The sequence below is a fragment of the Nematostella vectensis genome, chromosome 11 (genome assembly GCF_932526225.1).
Source record: "Nematostella vectensis chromosome 11, jaNemVect1.1, whole genome shotgun sequence".
Classification (NCBI taxonomy): Eukaryota; Metazoa; Cnidaria; class Anthozoa; order Actiniaria; family Edwardsiidae; genus Nematostella; species Nematostella vectensis.
In genome coordinates, this window is record NC_064044.1 from 4,507,181 (window position 1) to 4,520,629 (window position 13,449).

The 13,449-nt window shown below is 40.4% G+C and overlaps 2 protein-coding genes across 2 annotated transcripts; one reads left to right on the plus strand and one right to left on the minus strand.

Annotated features, from left to right (window-relative positions):
* Positions 1 to 1,224: 1,224 nt before the first annotated feature.
* LOC5505008 (myotubularin-related protein 9) lies at positions 1,225 to 10,925 on the minus strand. The gene is made up of 13 exons (XM_001625824.3): positions 10,655 to 10,925; positions 9,679 to 9,838; positions 9,251 to 9,405; positions 7,381 to 7,509; positions 6,797 to 6,956; positions 6,129 to 6,233; positions 5,698 to 5,926; positions 5,221 to 5,359; positions 4,919 to 5,003; positions 3,942 to 4,011; positions 3,519 to 3,618; positions 2,855 to 2,982; positions 1,225 to 2,032 (listed from the first exon to the last, which is right to left on the minus strand). Exons 1-13 carry the CDS (start codon positions 10,799 to 10,801, stop codon positions 1,945 to 1,947), a joined length of 1,695 nt encoding a protein of 564 aa, XP_001625874.2. The 5' UTR covers positions 10,802 to 10,925; the 3' UTR covers positions 1,225 to 1,944.
* A 204-nt stretch (positions 10,926 to 11,129) lies between these two features.
* Positions 11,130 to 13,289, plus strand: LOC5505009 (ubiquinol-cytochrome-c reductase complex assembly factor 2). The gene is made up of 4 exons (XM_001625813.3): positions 11,130 to 11,322; positions 11,575 to 11,640; positions 12,337 to 12,406; positions 12,800 to 13,289. The coding sequence occupies exons 1-4, from the start codon at positions 11,167 to 11,169 to the stop codon at positions 12,877 to 12,879; spliced, it is 372 nt and encodes a 123-aa protein (XP_001625863.1). The 5' UTR covers positions 11,130 to 11,166; the 3' UTR covers positions 12,880 to 13,289.
* Positions 13,290 to 13,449: the final 160 nt, after the last annotated feature.

Here is a 13,449-nt window from a genome sequence, read left to right on the forward strand (position 1 = left end):
TATTCAACAGGCCAAATGGATACTTGAAATGAAATGGCTATGTCCCCTTCAGATGACACATTCCCACTGGCATGGTTGGAATGCTTCATGCACCAAATTTATTTCAAAGGATTAGCTTGAATTTCCATCTACTCACTTATTGTCATAGTTACAAAAAAAAACTCAAACGCAAAATAACACAACACGCATCAAGACCTATGAACAAGTTCTAAAACATCTACACATTATTTGGTTTTAAATTTATATCTTGCTTGAGGTCAAATAAGTGCTCAGTCAACTTCATCATTGATTGTGATCGTAATTCTGGGTGAATGAGCACTAAGTCCATGTTTGGTTCATCTAGCATAGGGTGGAGGGGGACCCAATGGAGTGTTGAACACTGTAGGGTGATAAGACGCGAAAGCGTGCTCCATCTGATGGTCAGTGAGAGGCGGGGCAGATGGTTGGGTTCGAACAACCAGTGTTTGATGTCCGTAATTTACATTAGCGGGAGTTTGTTGAAGTGCAGAGTAATTTGCCATTATTGGATTTTGAGCGTTCCCAACTTGCGTCTGGTTTTCTTGCAAGCTATCACGTTGGACTGTATTTTGTTTCTTTTTCAAACTGTTATATAATAGTACCATTATCAGCAATACTACACCAACACCTATTAGTACAGGGCCAGCTTTTGTAAGAATTCCATTGATTCTCTCTGTTTCGAGACGATCTTCTTTACAGAAATCACAAGTCATCGCTTTCGTCCCAAAAAGGCTTCCGGGAGTGACCAACTGCAGTAATTATAACACCGGCAAAGATAGTGACTATTGAAAAAAAGCAATCGACAACACAGCCAGTTACATTCGTAAGCATATCCATAATTATAGTAGCTTTGTCCGTAATAACCTCCGCTTGATACCAAAATCCGTCTGTGGCCCTGGCCAGTTCTTGTGTTGAAGACAACTTGGCTATTCATATGCCTTTCTCTTTATTTGCTACCGTTTGGCTTAATTACTTACTTTGCAAATCATTTTGAGCGAGTATCGTGTGCGTTAACGTTTCTGTGTTGTGTAACTTGATTTGCCAGCAGTGGAATACATGAAAGTGTAAATCTGGCGCGAGATTTCATTCGAAACGTGTAATTCTTACGTCATGAATTGAAACGAGGGTCACCGGGTCACCACCGTATATCGGCCAAGATTCCTACACAGGCTGCCCACCTCAGGTAACTAATCACGGTACACCAACCATTTTATGGAATTCTTATTTCAGTATTCAAGCATATTCAAGTATACAAAAGATTAAGATACTAAAATATTTACAATTTTCTATTTATAGCCTGCGAACAAACCTTAGCAGGTCTGTTTCACAGGCTACTGGATTTTCAATTTTCGTTGTTCGAAAGTTTTAGTTCTTTAAAATCGTAATAAAGGGCTGTTCCTTCCCTCGACAACCCCCTCCAATAATTAAAGATTTCGTGACTATTTTTCAAAGATTCTAAACTTACACCTTTTATATCTGTGTTTCTGGGTAAACCCGAATGGACGGTAAATATTTTTTTTACCACCGGCTAGAGTGTTTCCCACTAAACAAGCCTTTTGAAAACTTTGAGCTAAAGATACTTATTTTGACTGATCCAAGCTAGTAACCCCGTTTGGCTCCGATGTCAAAATCACCCTTTTCATTCCCTGTTTTAGCTTTGAACGACACGTAGATTTCGATAGAGTTCCAGGCTAACCGTATTTGCTTTTTTCTTAGAGAAATAGGCAATGCCTTTTATTTCCGGCGTATGGATGATTTCCGTTATTCCTCTTCCGTGGTTTTATTGTGGTGCTTAAAAGCTATTTAAATGTTAATAGCTATAAAATGATTGGATAGAAGTGTTTAAGTGACTCTGGAATCGCCAAACGAAACACGTGGTTTGTAGCGGTATCTCCACCACTTGATATTCTTTTGCAGCTCCTCCATCTACGAAACAGCGGCTTCTGGCGGCTTCTTTGGTTCTGTGTTTAGTTTTCTTAGCTCTAGCACTTCAGCTTGTAGTGCAGTAAACTCCCTAGCGGAAAATAAAATTTATAAATAAAAAGATATAAAACATATAAAGATTTGACGACAGGAGGAATTGGCTTGAATGTCACGAATGTTTCATGGAGAACTTCCATCTGAATCAATGTTTTTTTTTTTCACATGCTCTCATTGGCTGAAAAGAAACCCCGACCAAATAGCCCTAATCAGTTCGACAAAAAAGACTTCAAAATGTGCACGCTAAAAACGTTTACAAGCGCGAAAAATTTCACAAGCTTTATGGTTGGTACAAATCGTAATAATCTAACATGTTACATTGTCATTGATACAGGTAGCAGGGGGCACTGAGAGCACGTGCCCCACAATATTTTCAAAAATCATAAGAAATTCAACTGTAGGGGTGTGACTGTGCAACTACGACGGCGAACCTGGCGATGAGAGGGAGAACGTAACCCCCAAAAAAGGCTTTCATGCTTTCGCTCAATTCTGAACTGGTTTAGATAAAATTCACTTGCTTAAAAAAATATAAACAAGCTTAGTACATTATTTCATAGTGAACAAGGATAGTCTAGTTTTAAGTGCACGCGTTCCCGTCCTCGCTAGACCGTGAAACTTGGAGTTTTGACGTTGTAGTTTGAAGAAAAACGGTTGAAATGTATCAGACAGAATCCATCCCAGAGTGCATTGCACGTCTGGCTCTTTGAATTCCCAATTGTTTTCTGCTGTTGCCGTTTGCGTTGCTTAAATTCCATATTATTCCGACGCCCTGCACAGCTGTTAGCTACTATCATACAATACACCTACTCTGAGGACGGATACAGCTCTGTGCTATGATCATAAAAAAAACACCTACTCTCTGAGGGCGGCTGCTTGAAGCTTGAGGTCCTTATTAAGATCTTGCACACGTCGCGCTTCTAGCCAGAATGAATCGCCATTTCTCTGCTGCTTTTGCCATTTCAGATACAGACCGGGCCACAACACCTGTTGGGAAGCACAACTTGTTAGGGGAGCAACTACTTCCAAAACTCAAGATAGCTAAGTGGCAGGAAAAGAAAGAACATGGCTGAAAAATAACGATCACTAATCAAGGCAATAAGCTCGAGGTAAGACAAAAGATCACTGCAATGGTATTATTCCACTACTGTGTTAACGACCCCTCGGCACTTCAGGCACAATGTTATCTCAATGTCAAAGCGACATAGTTAACAAGGACTGGTACTCTAAATCCATCTTAAGCCCCATCTACACTAACAATTTTTAGTTGACAACTATATTTGTTGGCATCTACCCTAGCAATTTATCATGTGTGACAATTTTTAATTGCCGAGAAAAAGCAATCCTGCTAGTTTTTGAGTAACTAGTTGCCATATAAAAATTGCCTACTTAACTCCATCTACACTAGCAAATAAAAATTGTCATATAAAAATTGTCAACTAAAAATTGTTAGTGTAGATGGGGCTTTAGGGCAACCTCGGAAAGCGAGGGGCTTTCAGCGAACAAGGGCTTATTTGACTTACCAAACTTTGCGGAGCTACTGAGGGCCACAAGACGGACTCGTTCCGCTCATACATTGGGTTCAACATGTCTTCCAGAATCTCGTCCTGATTTAGATAGGACCTGCCAGAAATAATGTTACGAGTCTATAAGAACACAGTATTGGTAAAGCAAGGGAATATAGAGCAGTTACGAATTTTAATTCTTAAAAAACGTCCACATAAGAAATGGACCATGAAATATTAGTTGGCATTAAACCTTTAAAAAAAAATTAGGGTTTGATTCGAATTTAAGGGGGATAAAGAGACAGAACTCACGACCTACACCTATCCAGTTGGCTTTAAAACAATGTTAAGATCTGCTTGCTTTCCTCTTATTTGTTTTGTCAGATTACTTCGAAGAAATGGTTATATATGTACTTTAAAATATCCAGGCACGTGACCTACCACAGGGAGATCGTCTTCTCTTTCAGTTTGACAGTCACACGATTTTTTTCATTATTACATAAAAATGTTCCTAAAAAGAAAAGAAAAGATGTATTACATTTCGAATAATCCTAATAAGACCACAATCAAGAGGGAATATATTGCAATATGTAACAAAAGTTGGAGGAATGTGTCCCATTTCTGGAACATGTAATATTTACAGTGCGGCACACGCTACCGTGGCCACTTTTACAGCTGTGTGAGGTAAGCCAATAAGAAAACGAGAAACGTTCTGACCAGATTGGCATCAACAGCCAACACACTTTGCGAAGAAATGCTACAGTGCTTATTTCTGATTTTTGGAATTCTTTTTAATTTATTCCCCGAAGAGAGCGTTGCAACCGTACTGGGATAAACGCGTACATGTTACAAAAATCGCCTCAGGACATATAAAGAGCACCACTAATAGATCGTATCGCCCGTTGTTTTTAGCTTGCTCTTGCATCCTACTGGTGAGAACTTAGCTTAATATGCGACTAGCACTAAGAAATCACGTGACTCGGTGAATGAATCAATCAGAGAGTTTATTTCAGAAAGGGCTTATTTTCATTGGCATTTTTTTCTTCGATTTCTCGCGTGACGGCTGCAGACCTTTCTGTGTTTATTTGGACTTAAAGCCGCATTGTCACCAGTTTACTTCCGGTCGATTACGTAACAATCTCCGATGATTTTTAACGGAGAACGTGAAAAATATTTCAAAATATTGAAAGCAGTGTCTATTGGAAGTTTCTTTGAGGATGTGATCGATAATTTAGAGCGGATGGCCTGTTAAATATCTCGGATTCTAATAGATTCTTTTGTCTTTTAACGGTTGAGGTTTCCGTCGGACCTCCGGAAGTAAACTGGTGACAATGTGGCTTTAAGTTTACCACTCAGAAGGGCACGTGATTTCTTAGCGCAAGCCGCTTATTGGGATGAAGCTACAGTACGTGTCTTACCGAATTGTGAGTAGTACGCATGCTCGAAGAGACATATCAGAAAACTATCGTGAAACTCAAAGGAACACGGAAATTGTTGATATATCTGAAACAGCAAGAGAAAAATAATCCTTAGATCGCACGAAAGTGAGGATTTAATTAAGCATGAAACTGTAATGTTGTAAAAGCTAACCTTTTCAAAAATAATGATAGTTTTTTATATAAAAACCAAAACCAAAATTGGCACGTAACGAAAATGTAACACAACCACTTGGCATTGTTACAGTATACGACTTGCTACTTCTCTATGCCCAGTCCCTTACCTGCCAGACACAGTCCAGGAAAAGAAGGAAAACTGGTCCCTGGCCTTTGTATTTTGTAGAAGAAAACCCAACCCTAGTGCAGCGATTGGAGAAGGGGTGTCCCCCACGGATCCATTCTCGGTCCACCAATGACTGAAACCTAGAACCCAAACAATGACCCAAATACACCTCCAATGGTACAATCGCAAACAATACGACAATAACAATAAGAAATTGAACAACGCCTTAAACTATTAATTAAACCACATCAAAAACAAAAAGAATTAAATTTTAAACCATCAATTTCCATCGGCTTATTTGAGCAAGATATTGCGACATTTTAATTGAAAATATTTCGAAATTTCTTCAAATAATTTGTCTTTTGGATAAAAATATAAAAATAATTTGAATTTTGGATGAAAATAACAAAAGTGTGGCTGACAAGGGTTCTGCCATACCACTCTCACCACTTTCTCCTGTAACTACTCCACCACATACCCTCTGACTGTCCGGCAGTCTGGGTCCAAGATGACCTGAGACAATGATGTCACCTGGAGAGTAGCGTCCAGTCCAGCACCATCATGCACCAGCACAGGTATCCCATCAGTGTGGAGACAGTGTGCAACATAGCATGCAGTTCCTAGAACAGCTTGTATTTGGTCCATCCAACCACAGGACTCCAAGCGAGACAGATATGCGTTCATACTCAGATTTTGATCAAAACAAGCTGAAGGAGCAGAAAAAAATATCTTTATACATGCACTTTAACATAAAATAACTACTTTATGGGTATAAAATAGCCAAAATGAAGCACTGGGAGCTATAACTTTTAGATTCTATGAGTGCAACCTTATTTGAAATAGATAGGTAAAACAGGGAAATCTCGAAGCATGCAGTGGACATTTAGTTATGGTATAATTCATGCTCACCTTCCATTAACTTGCAAACGCTGTCTATAAGGACGGTGTGTTTTTCTATATTATGATTGGAGCGTTTCCACTGAGGATAATTTGACTCAGGTTCGAGACCACCACCTGAGAAAAGAAAAAAAATAAACACTTGCATGATGAGGAGCTGAAAGCCTGGGGTGGGGGGTTTCCCATAAAAACAAAAGGGGATGACAGTCTACAAAATCAATTTTAACAGTAAGAGATATAACAATTTGGGTATGTTCAACAAAAATTCTTAGCCTTAAAAGATAGCACATTTGGTGTGGTTAAAGCAATTTTTAACCCTAAGGGATAGCACTACCATTAGTTACCAACAATACAGCCATAAGTATTAAAAGTACTTAAAATTTATCAGTTGACTTGTTGGTTTTGGAACACCATTAGCTAAAAACTCATAATAGATACTGTAGCAAAATCTAAAGAATCTAGTTTAAATATCCTCTAGAGTTAGCTGTTACTAGAATTTTATACCCTAAAAAGGCAGGATGATCACCTCCATCTACATTTATGGAATGAGCAGAGAGCAGTAAAAAATTGAATAAGCCACAATTTGGTCACTCTCACTTCTCTGTGACACCAATTGAGTACCTAGACTTAATCAATACTAACAATTGATAAACCCATAAGTATTTGGTATCACAACAAACCTTTGCTTCTACTGTTCATGACAGCAGGAGTGGACCTTGTGTCCACAATCATGCCCTTTTTCATTGACCCTAGAGCTGAGTTGACTAGCTTCTCATCTTCTTTACATCTCTTATTGGACATAGACCCACAGAGCGGCTCACCAGACCTCATTAACACAGACTGTGAATGATAGAAAAACAAAATACAGGTTTGACATAGTAGCAAATACTACCAATATTGTATCTAACTTTTCAAAAAGCATGTAAGGGAGGTGTAGTAGAGAACAATTTTTCAATCATGTGTACTGCAGTACAAGGTGAGTTGATCATTAGAAGATGGGAAGGCCATTTATGAAACCAAGCAAACTTCAAAGTACATAAACAAAGGACATATCTGGGTCCCCCTGATGAATTCAAGACTCGTTTTTTTTCTTATGACTTTCTTATCTTGCCCCCTACCTGAATGACTTTCCATGTCCTATTTTTGGCTGTGCTATGACCAGGAGTGAGGGGGGAAGGGGGTCCTTTTTAAAAGCATACAGGTATGACATTTCTGAGGTTTCAATCCTTCACAGGTGAGAACATTATTCAAAGTACACATCTACCTGAGTTGCCTTGTGGAAATAACAAAGAACAGGGAATCTTGCGCCATGCCTAAACTGTGCGGATGCTTTTAACTCATCATCGGAGACACCCAAAGGGACTATGACAGAGGTGGGATAACTAGCACACACCTGGAAAAACAAATTAATTAAGATCTGTACCAATACAGTGGGGAATAAAGGGGTTACAGGGTTACATGGCCCATATGTGTTGTGTAATGTGGCCCATATGTGTTGTTTGACGTTGCCCATATACAGTTTGTGCTGTGCGACAGGGCCCATATGTGTTGGGTGACATGGCTCATATGTGTTGTGTGACATGGCTCATATGTTTTGGGTGACATAGCCCATATGTGTTGTGTGACATGGCCAATATGTGTTGTGTGACATGGCCCATATGTGTTGTGTGACATGGCCCATATGTGTTGGGTGACATGGCTCATGTGTTGTGTGACGTGGCCCATATGTGTTGTGTGACGTGGCCCATATGTGTTGTGTGACGTGGCCCATATGTGTTGTGTGACGTGGCCCATATGTGTTGTGTGACATGGCCCATATGTGTTGTGTGACATGGCCCATATGTGTTGTGTGACATGGCTCATATGTGTTGGGTGACATGGCCCATATGTGTTGGGTGAAATGGCTCATGTGTTGTGTGACATGGCCCATATGTGTTGTGTGACATGGCCCACATGTGTTGGGTGACATGGCTCATATGTGTTGTGTGACGTGGCCCATATGTGTTGTGTGACATGGCCTATATGTGTTGTGTGACATGGCTCAGGTGTTGTGTGACGTGGCCCATATGTGTTGTGTGACATGGCTCAGGTAATGTGTGACGTGGCCCATATGTGTTGTGTGACATGGCTCAGGTGTTGTGTGACATGGCTCAGGTGTTGTGTGACATGGCCCGTATGTGTTGGGTGACATGGCCCATATGTGTTGTGTGGCGTGGCCCATGTGTGTTGTGTGACATGGCCCATATGTGTTGTGTGACATGGCCCATATGTGTTGGGTGACATGGCTCATGTGTTGTGTGATGTGGCTCATATCTGTTGTGTGACATGGCCGTAACCGTTGGGTGGCATGGCCCATATGTGTTGTGTGACATGGCTCATATCTGTTGAGTGGCATGGCCCATATGTGTTGTGTGACATGGCTCATATCTGTTGGGTGGCATGGCCCATATGTGTTGTGTGACATGGCTCATATCTGTTGGGTGGCATGGCCCATATGTGTTGTGTGACATGGCCCATACAGGAGTAAGTACGCAGCTGCTTTGTCTCCTATTATCTTTGTTCTACAAAGGAGTTCTTTTTGTCTCTATTCTTCTCGTTCTTTGTGTCCAGGTGCGGATATTGTTCATTTGCCCAATCAAATTGCAGCTTGTAAGAGCTGTGTACTGACTCCCATACAGTACAATATCCGATATGTGCCATGGCTCATATGCATTAGGACATGGCCTATACATGCTGTGTGACATGGCTCATGTGTTGTGTGACATGGCTCATATGTTTTGTGTGACATGGCTCATATGGGTTGTGACACAGCCTATATATGCTGTGTGGCATGGCCTATACATGCTGTGTGACATGGCTCATGTGTTGTGTGACATGGCTCATGTGCTGTGTGACATGGCTCATATGTTTTGTGTGACATGGCTCATATGGGTTGTGACACAGCCTATATATGCTGTGTGGCATGGGCTATACATGCTGTGTGAGATAGCTTATAAATGTTGTGTAACATGCCACATGTGTTGTGTGACATGGCCGATACATGTTGTGCGACATGGCTCATATGCATTAGGAAATGGTCTCTGCTGTGTGACATGGCTCATATGTGTTGTATGACTTGGCCCATATGTTTTTACCTCATAATTAATATTGACATGACTGATTCTCCATGACTGTGTAGATGAACACACTTTAGCAAAGTCTAGATCATTACTGAACATATCCCAGCCATCCTCACCACTCAAGGCACCAACATGGCGATAGAAAAATGGGTACTTTAATGTTTGATTTTCTGGTGAAAAAGTAAAAAAAGGAAAAAAAATCAGAGTGCATATACAAAAGGCACACAAAAACCTTGGCTATCTGGCTAAGGGCACTTGGCATCTAAAAGTGGGTCTTTTTTTTTCTTAAAAATCTTTAATTTACTATGATTTTTCCATATGATACCTATGACTGCACACACCCCTCAGGCAATCCTGTGTATGGTCATTTCTCATTAAGGAATCCTTAAATACCCCATAGCAAATCCTGGCTAATAAGGACTAAATTACTAAGGAATTGTTACCTAGTGTGGATAGAGCATCAATGGTTGAGATTAAATTAAGGGCTTTCTCCATATCATTGATTCTCATCTTAACCAGGTCAAAATTTTTACAACAGATTGTCAGAATGGCTTCCTGCCCCACAAACTTTTTCTCCACATGCTCAACTCCACTTATCAACAACTGCAAGGAAAAAATGAGTGATTATTAGTGAGTTTTATCACAGTTGAGGTGGGGTGGGGAATGCTGTACATAATATCTGGAGGTTTTGAGATGGGGCTGATTATACCACTGTGACTATTAGTAAACCGGGAGAGAGATTTTTTCAGAGGCACAAACTTTTTCTCCACATTCTCAAATCTACCTTTCCACAAGGGCAATATGCGAGTATAAGTGGTTAATAGTTAGTCATGTTGGGGTTATTTCCAGGTGAAGTGTGGCTTTTGTGAGTACCCTCAAGGTGACATGTGGGTGGTCATACAACATACTGTAATTAATAGCATATCATGTGGGACCGTTATCAGGGGTGAGAGGTGGGGCAGGGGAGTTGTACCTTTGGTCAGGCTCTTAAGGTGACAAGGTGGTCATACAAGGCAAAGTGATGCTGTGATTATTAGTAAATCATGTAGGGGGGGGGGTTAATGTTTGGGTGAAGGGGTGTGGGGCTGTTGTACATGCTCTCAAGGTAACATGGGGGTGGTCATACAAGGCACTGTGGCACTGTAATGTTGTGATTATTAGAATGACATGTGGGGCCATATTCAAAGGTGGGTGGAGGGGGCAGGGGTGTGGGGCTGTTGTGCGCACTGTGAGAAAATAAGGCACCGCGAACGTAAAATAAAAGCCACCAAAACGATCTTTCTTTTAATTTTAAATATCAAATATAAATACACCAAGACCCACAACACAATCACTCAACAAAATTGAATTATTATACGGAGATTTAGAATAATTGATTCTACGAGTAGCACACACTATCAAAGATTACAAGCTACTTACGAATAGTTCCTCAGAGCGCTGAGTTCGTGACGAGAAGATAAGGTGATGGCCGGTGACACACAATGTGCCTTCGATATACGGGGTGTTTCTCCTTTTGAGGAGAACATTGTCGATGCTGGGGGACTTAATATACTCTGCAAACTCCATGTTGTGCTGGATTATGGCATGTTCAATGTAAGGAAATAACTAAAGAATGAATTAATAAAGAGAGAAATACGACTTTGAAACTAAAACATTCCAAATGAATCTTGTGATTGAGCCTGCGATTTGGAACTTACCACAGGAAGCCCACATAATTTGCGTAAAGAAGGTTCTAAAAATTTAAAAACTCTGTTACCATTTGAAAGTAACACCAAAACATATTCTTTTTAAGATTCGATAAGCCTTTGGATTTTTTTGGCAATAAATCCAAAAGGAATAACTTTTAATTTCAAATATTTGGGATTCCGGTGGTGTGAAAATACCTCCCTCCCCTCCCCCACTCAGGTGTTGTATTGTAGCCTGTAGCCAAGATGGCGTCCAGAAGTCGTTCGCTCGCCCCTAAACTCTTCCAGCGTTTCCTGCAGGTTTGTGAGCAATGGCCTGTTGACAAGAGCAGGGTGGGAAGAGATCTTGGCGCACATATTAAGGAGAACTTTGGTGCTCACTTAAAAGAGAACAAACTAAATGTAAGTATTGGTTTCATTCTCGCGTTGGTTTGGCTCAATTTGTTGTTGCATAACGAGTATTTAGTCGCCACTTGTCCTTCAAGTATAAAGGCAAAAAGGTTTTGACCAATGATAATTATAAAATTTGCACCGTTCTATTTTTCGTGTTATTTATAGGGATTGATTGGCCATTAGTGGTGTCGGAATCTGAAATAAAAACAGCTTTTGATTGTATTACTTAATGTATAAGTTTTGTGGATATTTTGATTCCAGGCCAAAGATGCAGAGAGAATGCTTGATAGTCTGGTTAAGATCAGCTCAAACTACTACAGAGAAAAGGTAGCCACAGTATTGACGGCTCTGAATGTTTGATAATGGGAATATTTTTTAGCTGTCTTTGTTTAGTCTTGAGACACAGGGTACCCACCCTTTGGGAGTGTGTTTTGCACATCGAAGGGGTTATTAATTAGTACAGTCTGGCATGCTCTTCTCACCCAAACATGCATCCAATGTTGACCTGATTTGTTGATGCTTGAAAGTCTAAATAGCAGTGAAGTGTGTTCTTGGAGTTCATCTTACTTCACTCCTGTCAGCGTGAGCTAACAAGAAGTAACCGCAGTAATAGAAGGTCTTGCCATATTTGAGCAGAGGGTGTGAGGGGAGAGGGGTAGTACTTTTCTCCTCTCATTAGCGTGAGCTACTGTAACAAGGAGTAACTGTTCTAAGGTCTAGCCATATTTGAGCAGAGGGAGTGAGGGGGGAGGGGTAGTACTTTCCTACTGTCATTAGCATGAGCTACTGTAACAAGGAGTAACTGTTCTAAGGTCTAGCCATATATGAGCAGAGGGTATGGGGGGAAGGGGGAGTTCTCTACAGGAATATAAGCGTGTAGTAGAGAAATGGCCTAAAGGGCCCACACCTCCACCCTTCCCTTCTAGCATGTATTGGCCCTCATTGAGACACCTTATGCCTTTGCTAATCCTGGCTTGCAAATGCACAATTTAATACTTTCCATTTTTCTTCACTTTTGTTTAGTACCCAAGGGAAAGGAACACAGCATTTACCACAGATGTAGCCAAAGAAGCAGGTTATGTACTATCTACAGGTAAACAGGTCAACATACAGGTAAACAGGTCAACATACAGGTAAACAGGTCAACATTGCAGTGGCTTTTGCTTTACAAGAAGGACATTGCAAAGACATGGGATTGATGCATCAGGCTTAATTAGTGTCAGCTATTTGTATTTCAAACCAGGCTCTTAAACAGGGGGTTACACCAGGAGCAGGCCACCCCTCCCCACTTGGCGGCCAAAAAGTGGGTCATTTCTTATTAAAGGATCATCAAATGCTATGCTTCCTCCATATTATACCTATGACTGCGCACCCACTCAGCCAATCCTTGGTATGCGACTGCAGAGTGCACTTTGGGTGTGGCTGCATTAGTCAGGAATGCACATGTGTGTAAAACTCATTGTTTTCTCTTTCTTTTTTTTTTCAGAGTACCAAAATCAAGTCCGGGATAAGAAAAGTTTCTGGGATAGATTGACCAACAGGAAGAAGATCTGGGACGACAAGTGAATCATCCTTTACTATAATTGTACAATAGTGTAAATAGAGAAGGGAATTTTTGTTTACTACAACAGAAAAAAAATGGGTTCAAACTTTAAGAAAAATTCTGTATGTCAATGGCATTTTATACTTGTGCCCATTTATAAACAAGGAAAATAAGTTGTATGTTTGAATTGGAATTGTATGCTGTGATAAGTAGTTTTGAATGAACTCCTTTGCTGGAACTCTGTTTTATCCCTCGCATTAAATATATCAATAACCTGTGGCCAGGAATTAACTGCGAATGAGTTATCATAACAAGCGGACCATGTGGAATGATTATTATAACTTGAATCACCACCAAGTCAAGTGTCTAGGAGCCCCAGACAGTGCCACCATATTGTATGTAATCAATATTAAAGAGAGATCTCTAAAAATCATCTGAAATCAAAGCTTTATACGTCATTTACAAGATTTGATAGGTGTTCCCAAGGATGCTTTCTCACTCTTTTAACTGTCTGTGACTGATCAGCCATTCAGATCTCTGGATGCCACATGTTTGCAATCCCCGATTGTTTATACAAATAGAAGCATTGGGCA

Excerpts from the sequence above, each read along its gene's own strand:
- LOC5505008 (XM_001625824.3), bottom strand. The coding sequence starts at position 10,801 with ATGGAGTTTGCAGAGTATATTAAGTCCCCCAGCATCGACAATGTTCTC. Across the intron at positions 5,927-6,128 it reads CGTTTGCAAGTTAATGGAAG|CTTGTTTTGATCAAAATCTG; the intron begins GTGAGCATGAAT and ends CTGCTCCTTCAG. Across the intron at positions 3,619-3,941 it reads GAGAAGACGATCTCCCTGTG|GTCCTATCTAAATCAGGACG; the intron begins GTAGGTCACGTG and ends TATTTCTGGCAG.
- LOC5505009 (XM_001625813.3), top strand. The coding sequence starts at position 11,167 with ATGGCGTCCAGAAGTCGTTCGCTCGCCCCTAAACTCTTCCAGCGTTTC. Across the intron at positions 11,323-11,574 it reads TAAAAGAGAACAAACTAAAT|GCCAAAGATGCAGAGAGAAT; the intron begins GTAAGTATTGGT and ends TTTTGATTCCAG. Across the intron at positions 11,641-12,336 it reads CAAACTACTACAGAGAAAAG|TACCCAAGGGAAAGGAACAC; the intron begins GTAGCCACAGTA and ends ACTTTTGTTTAG.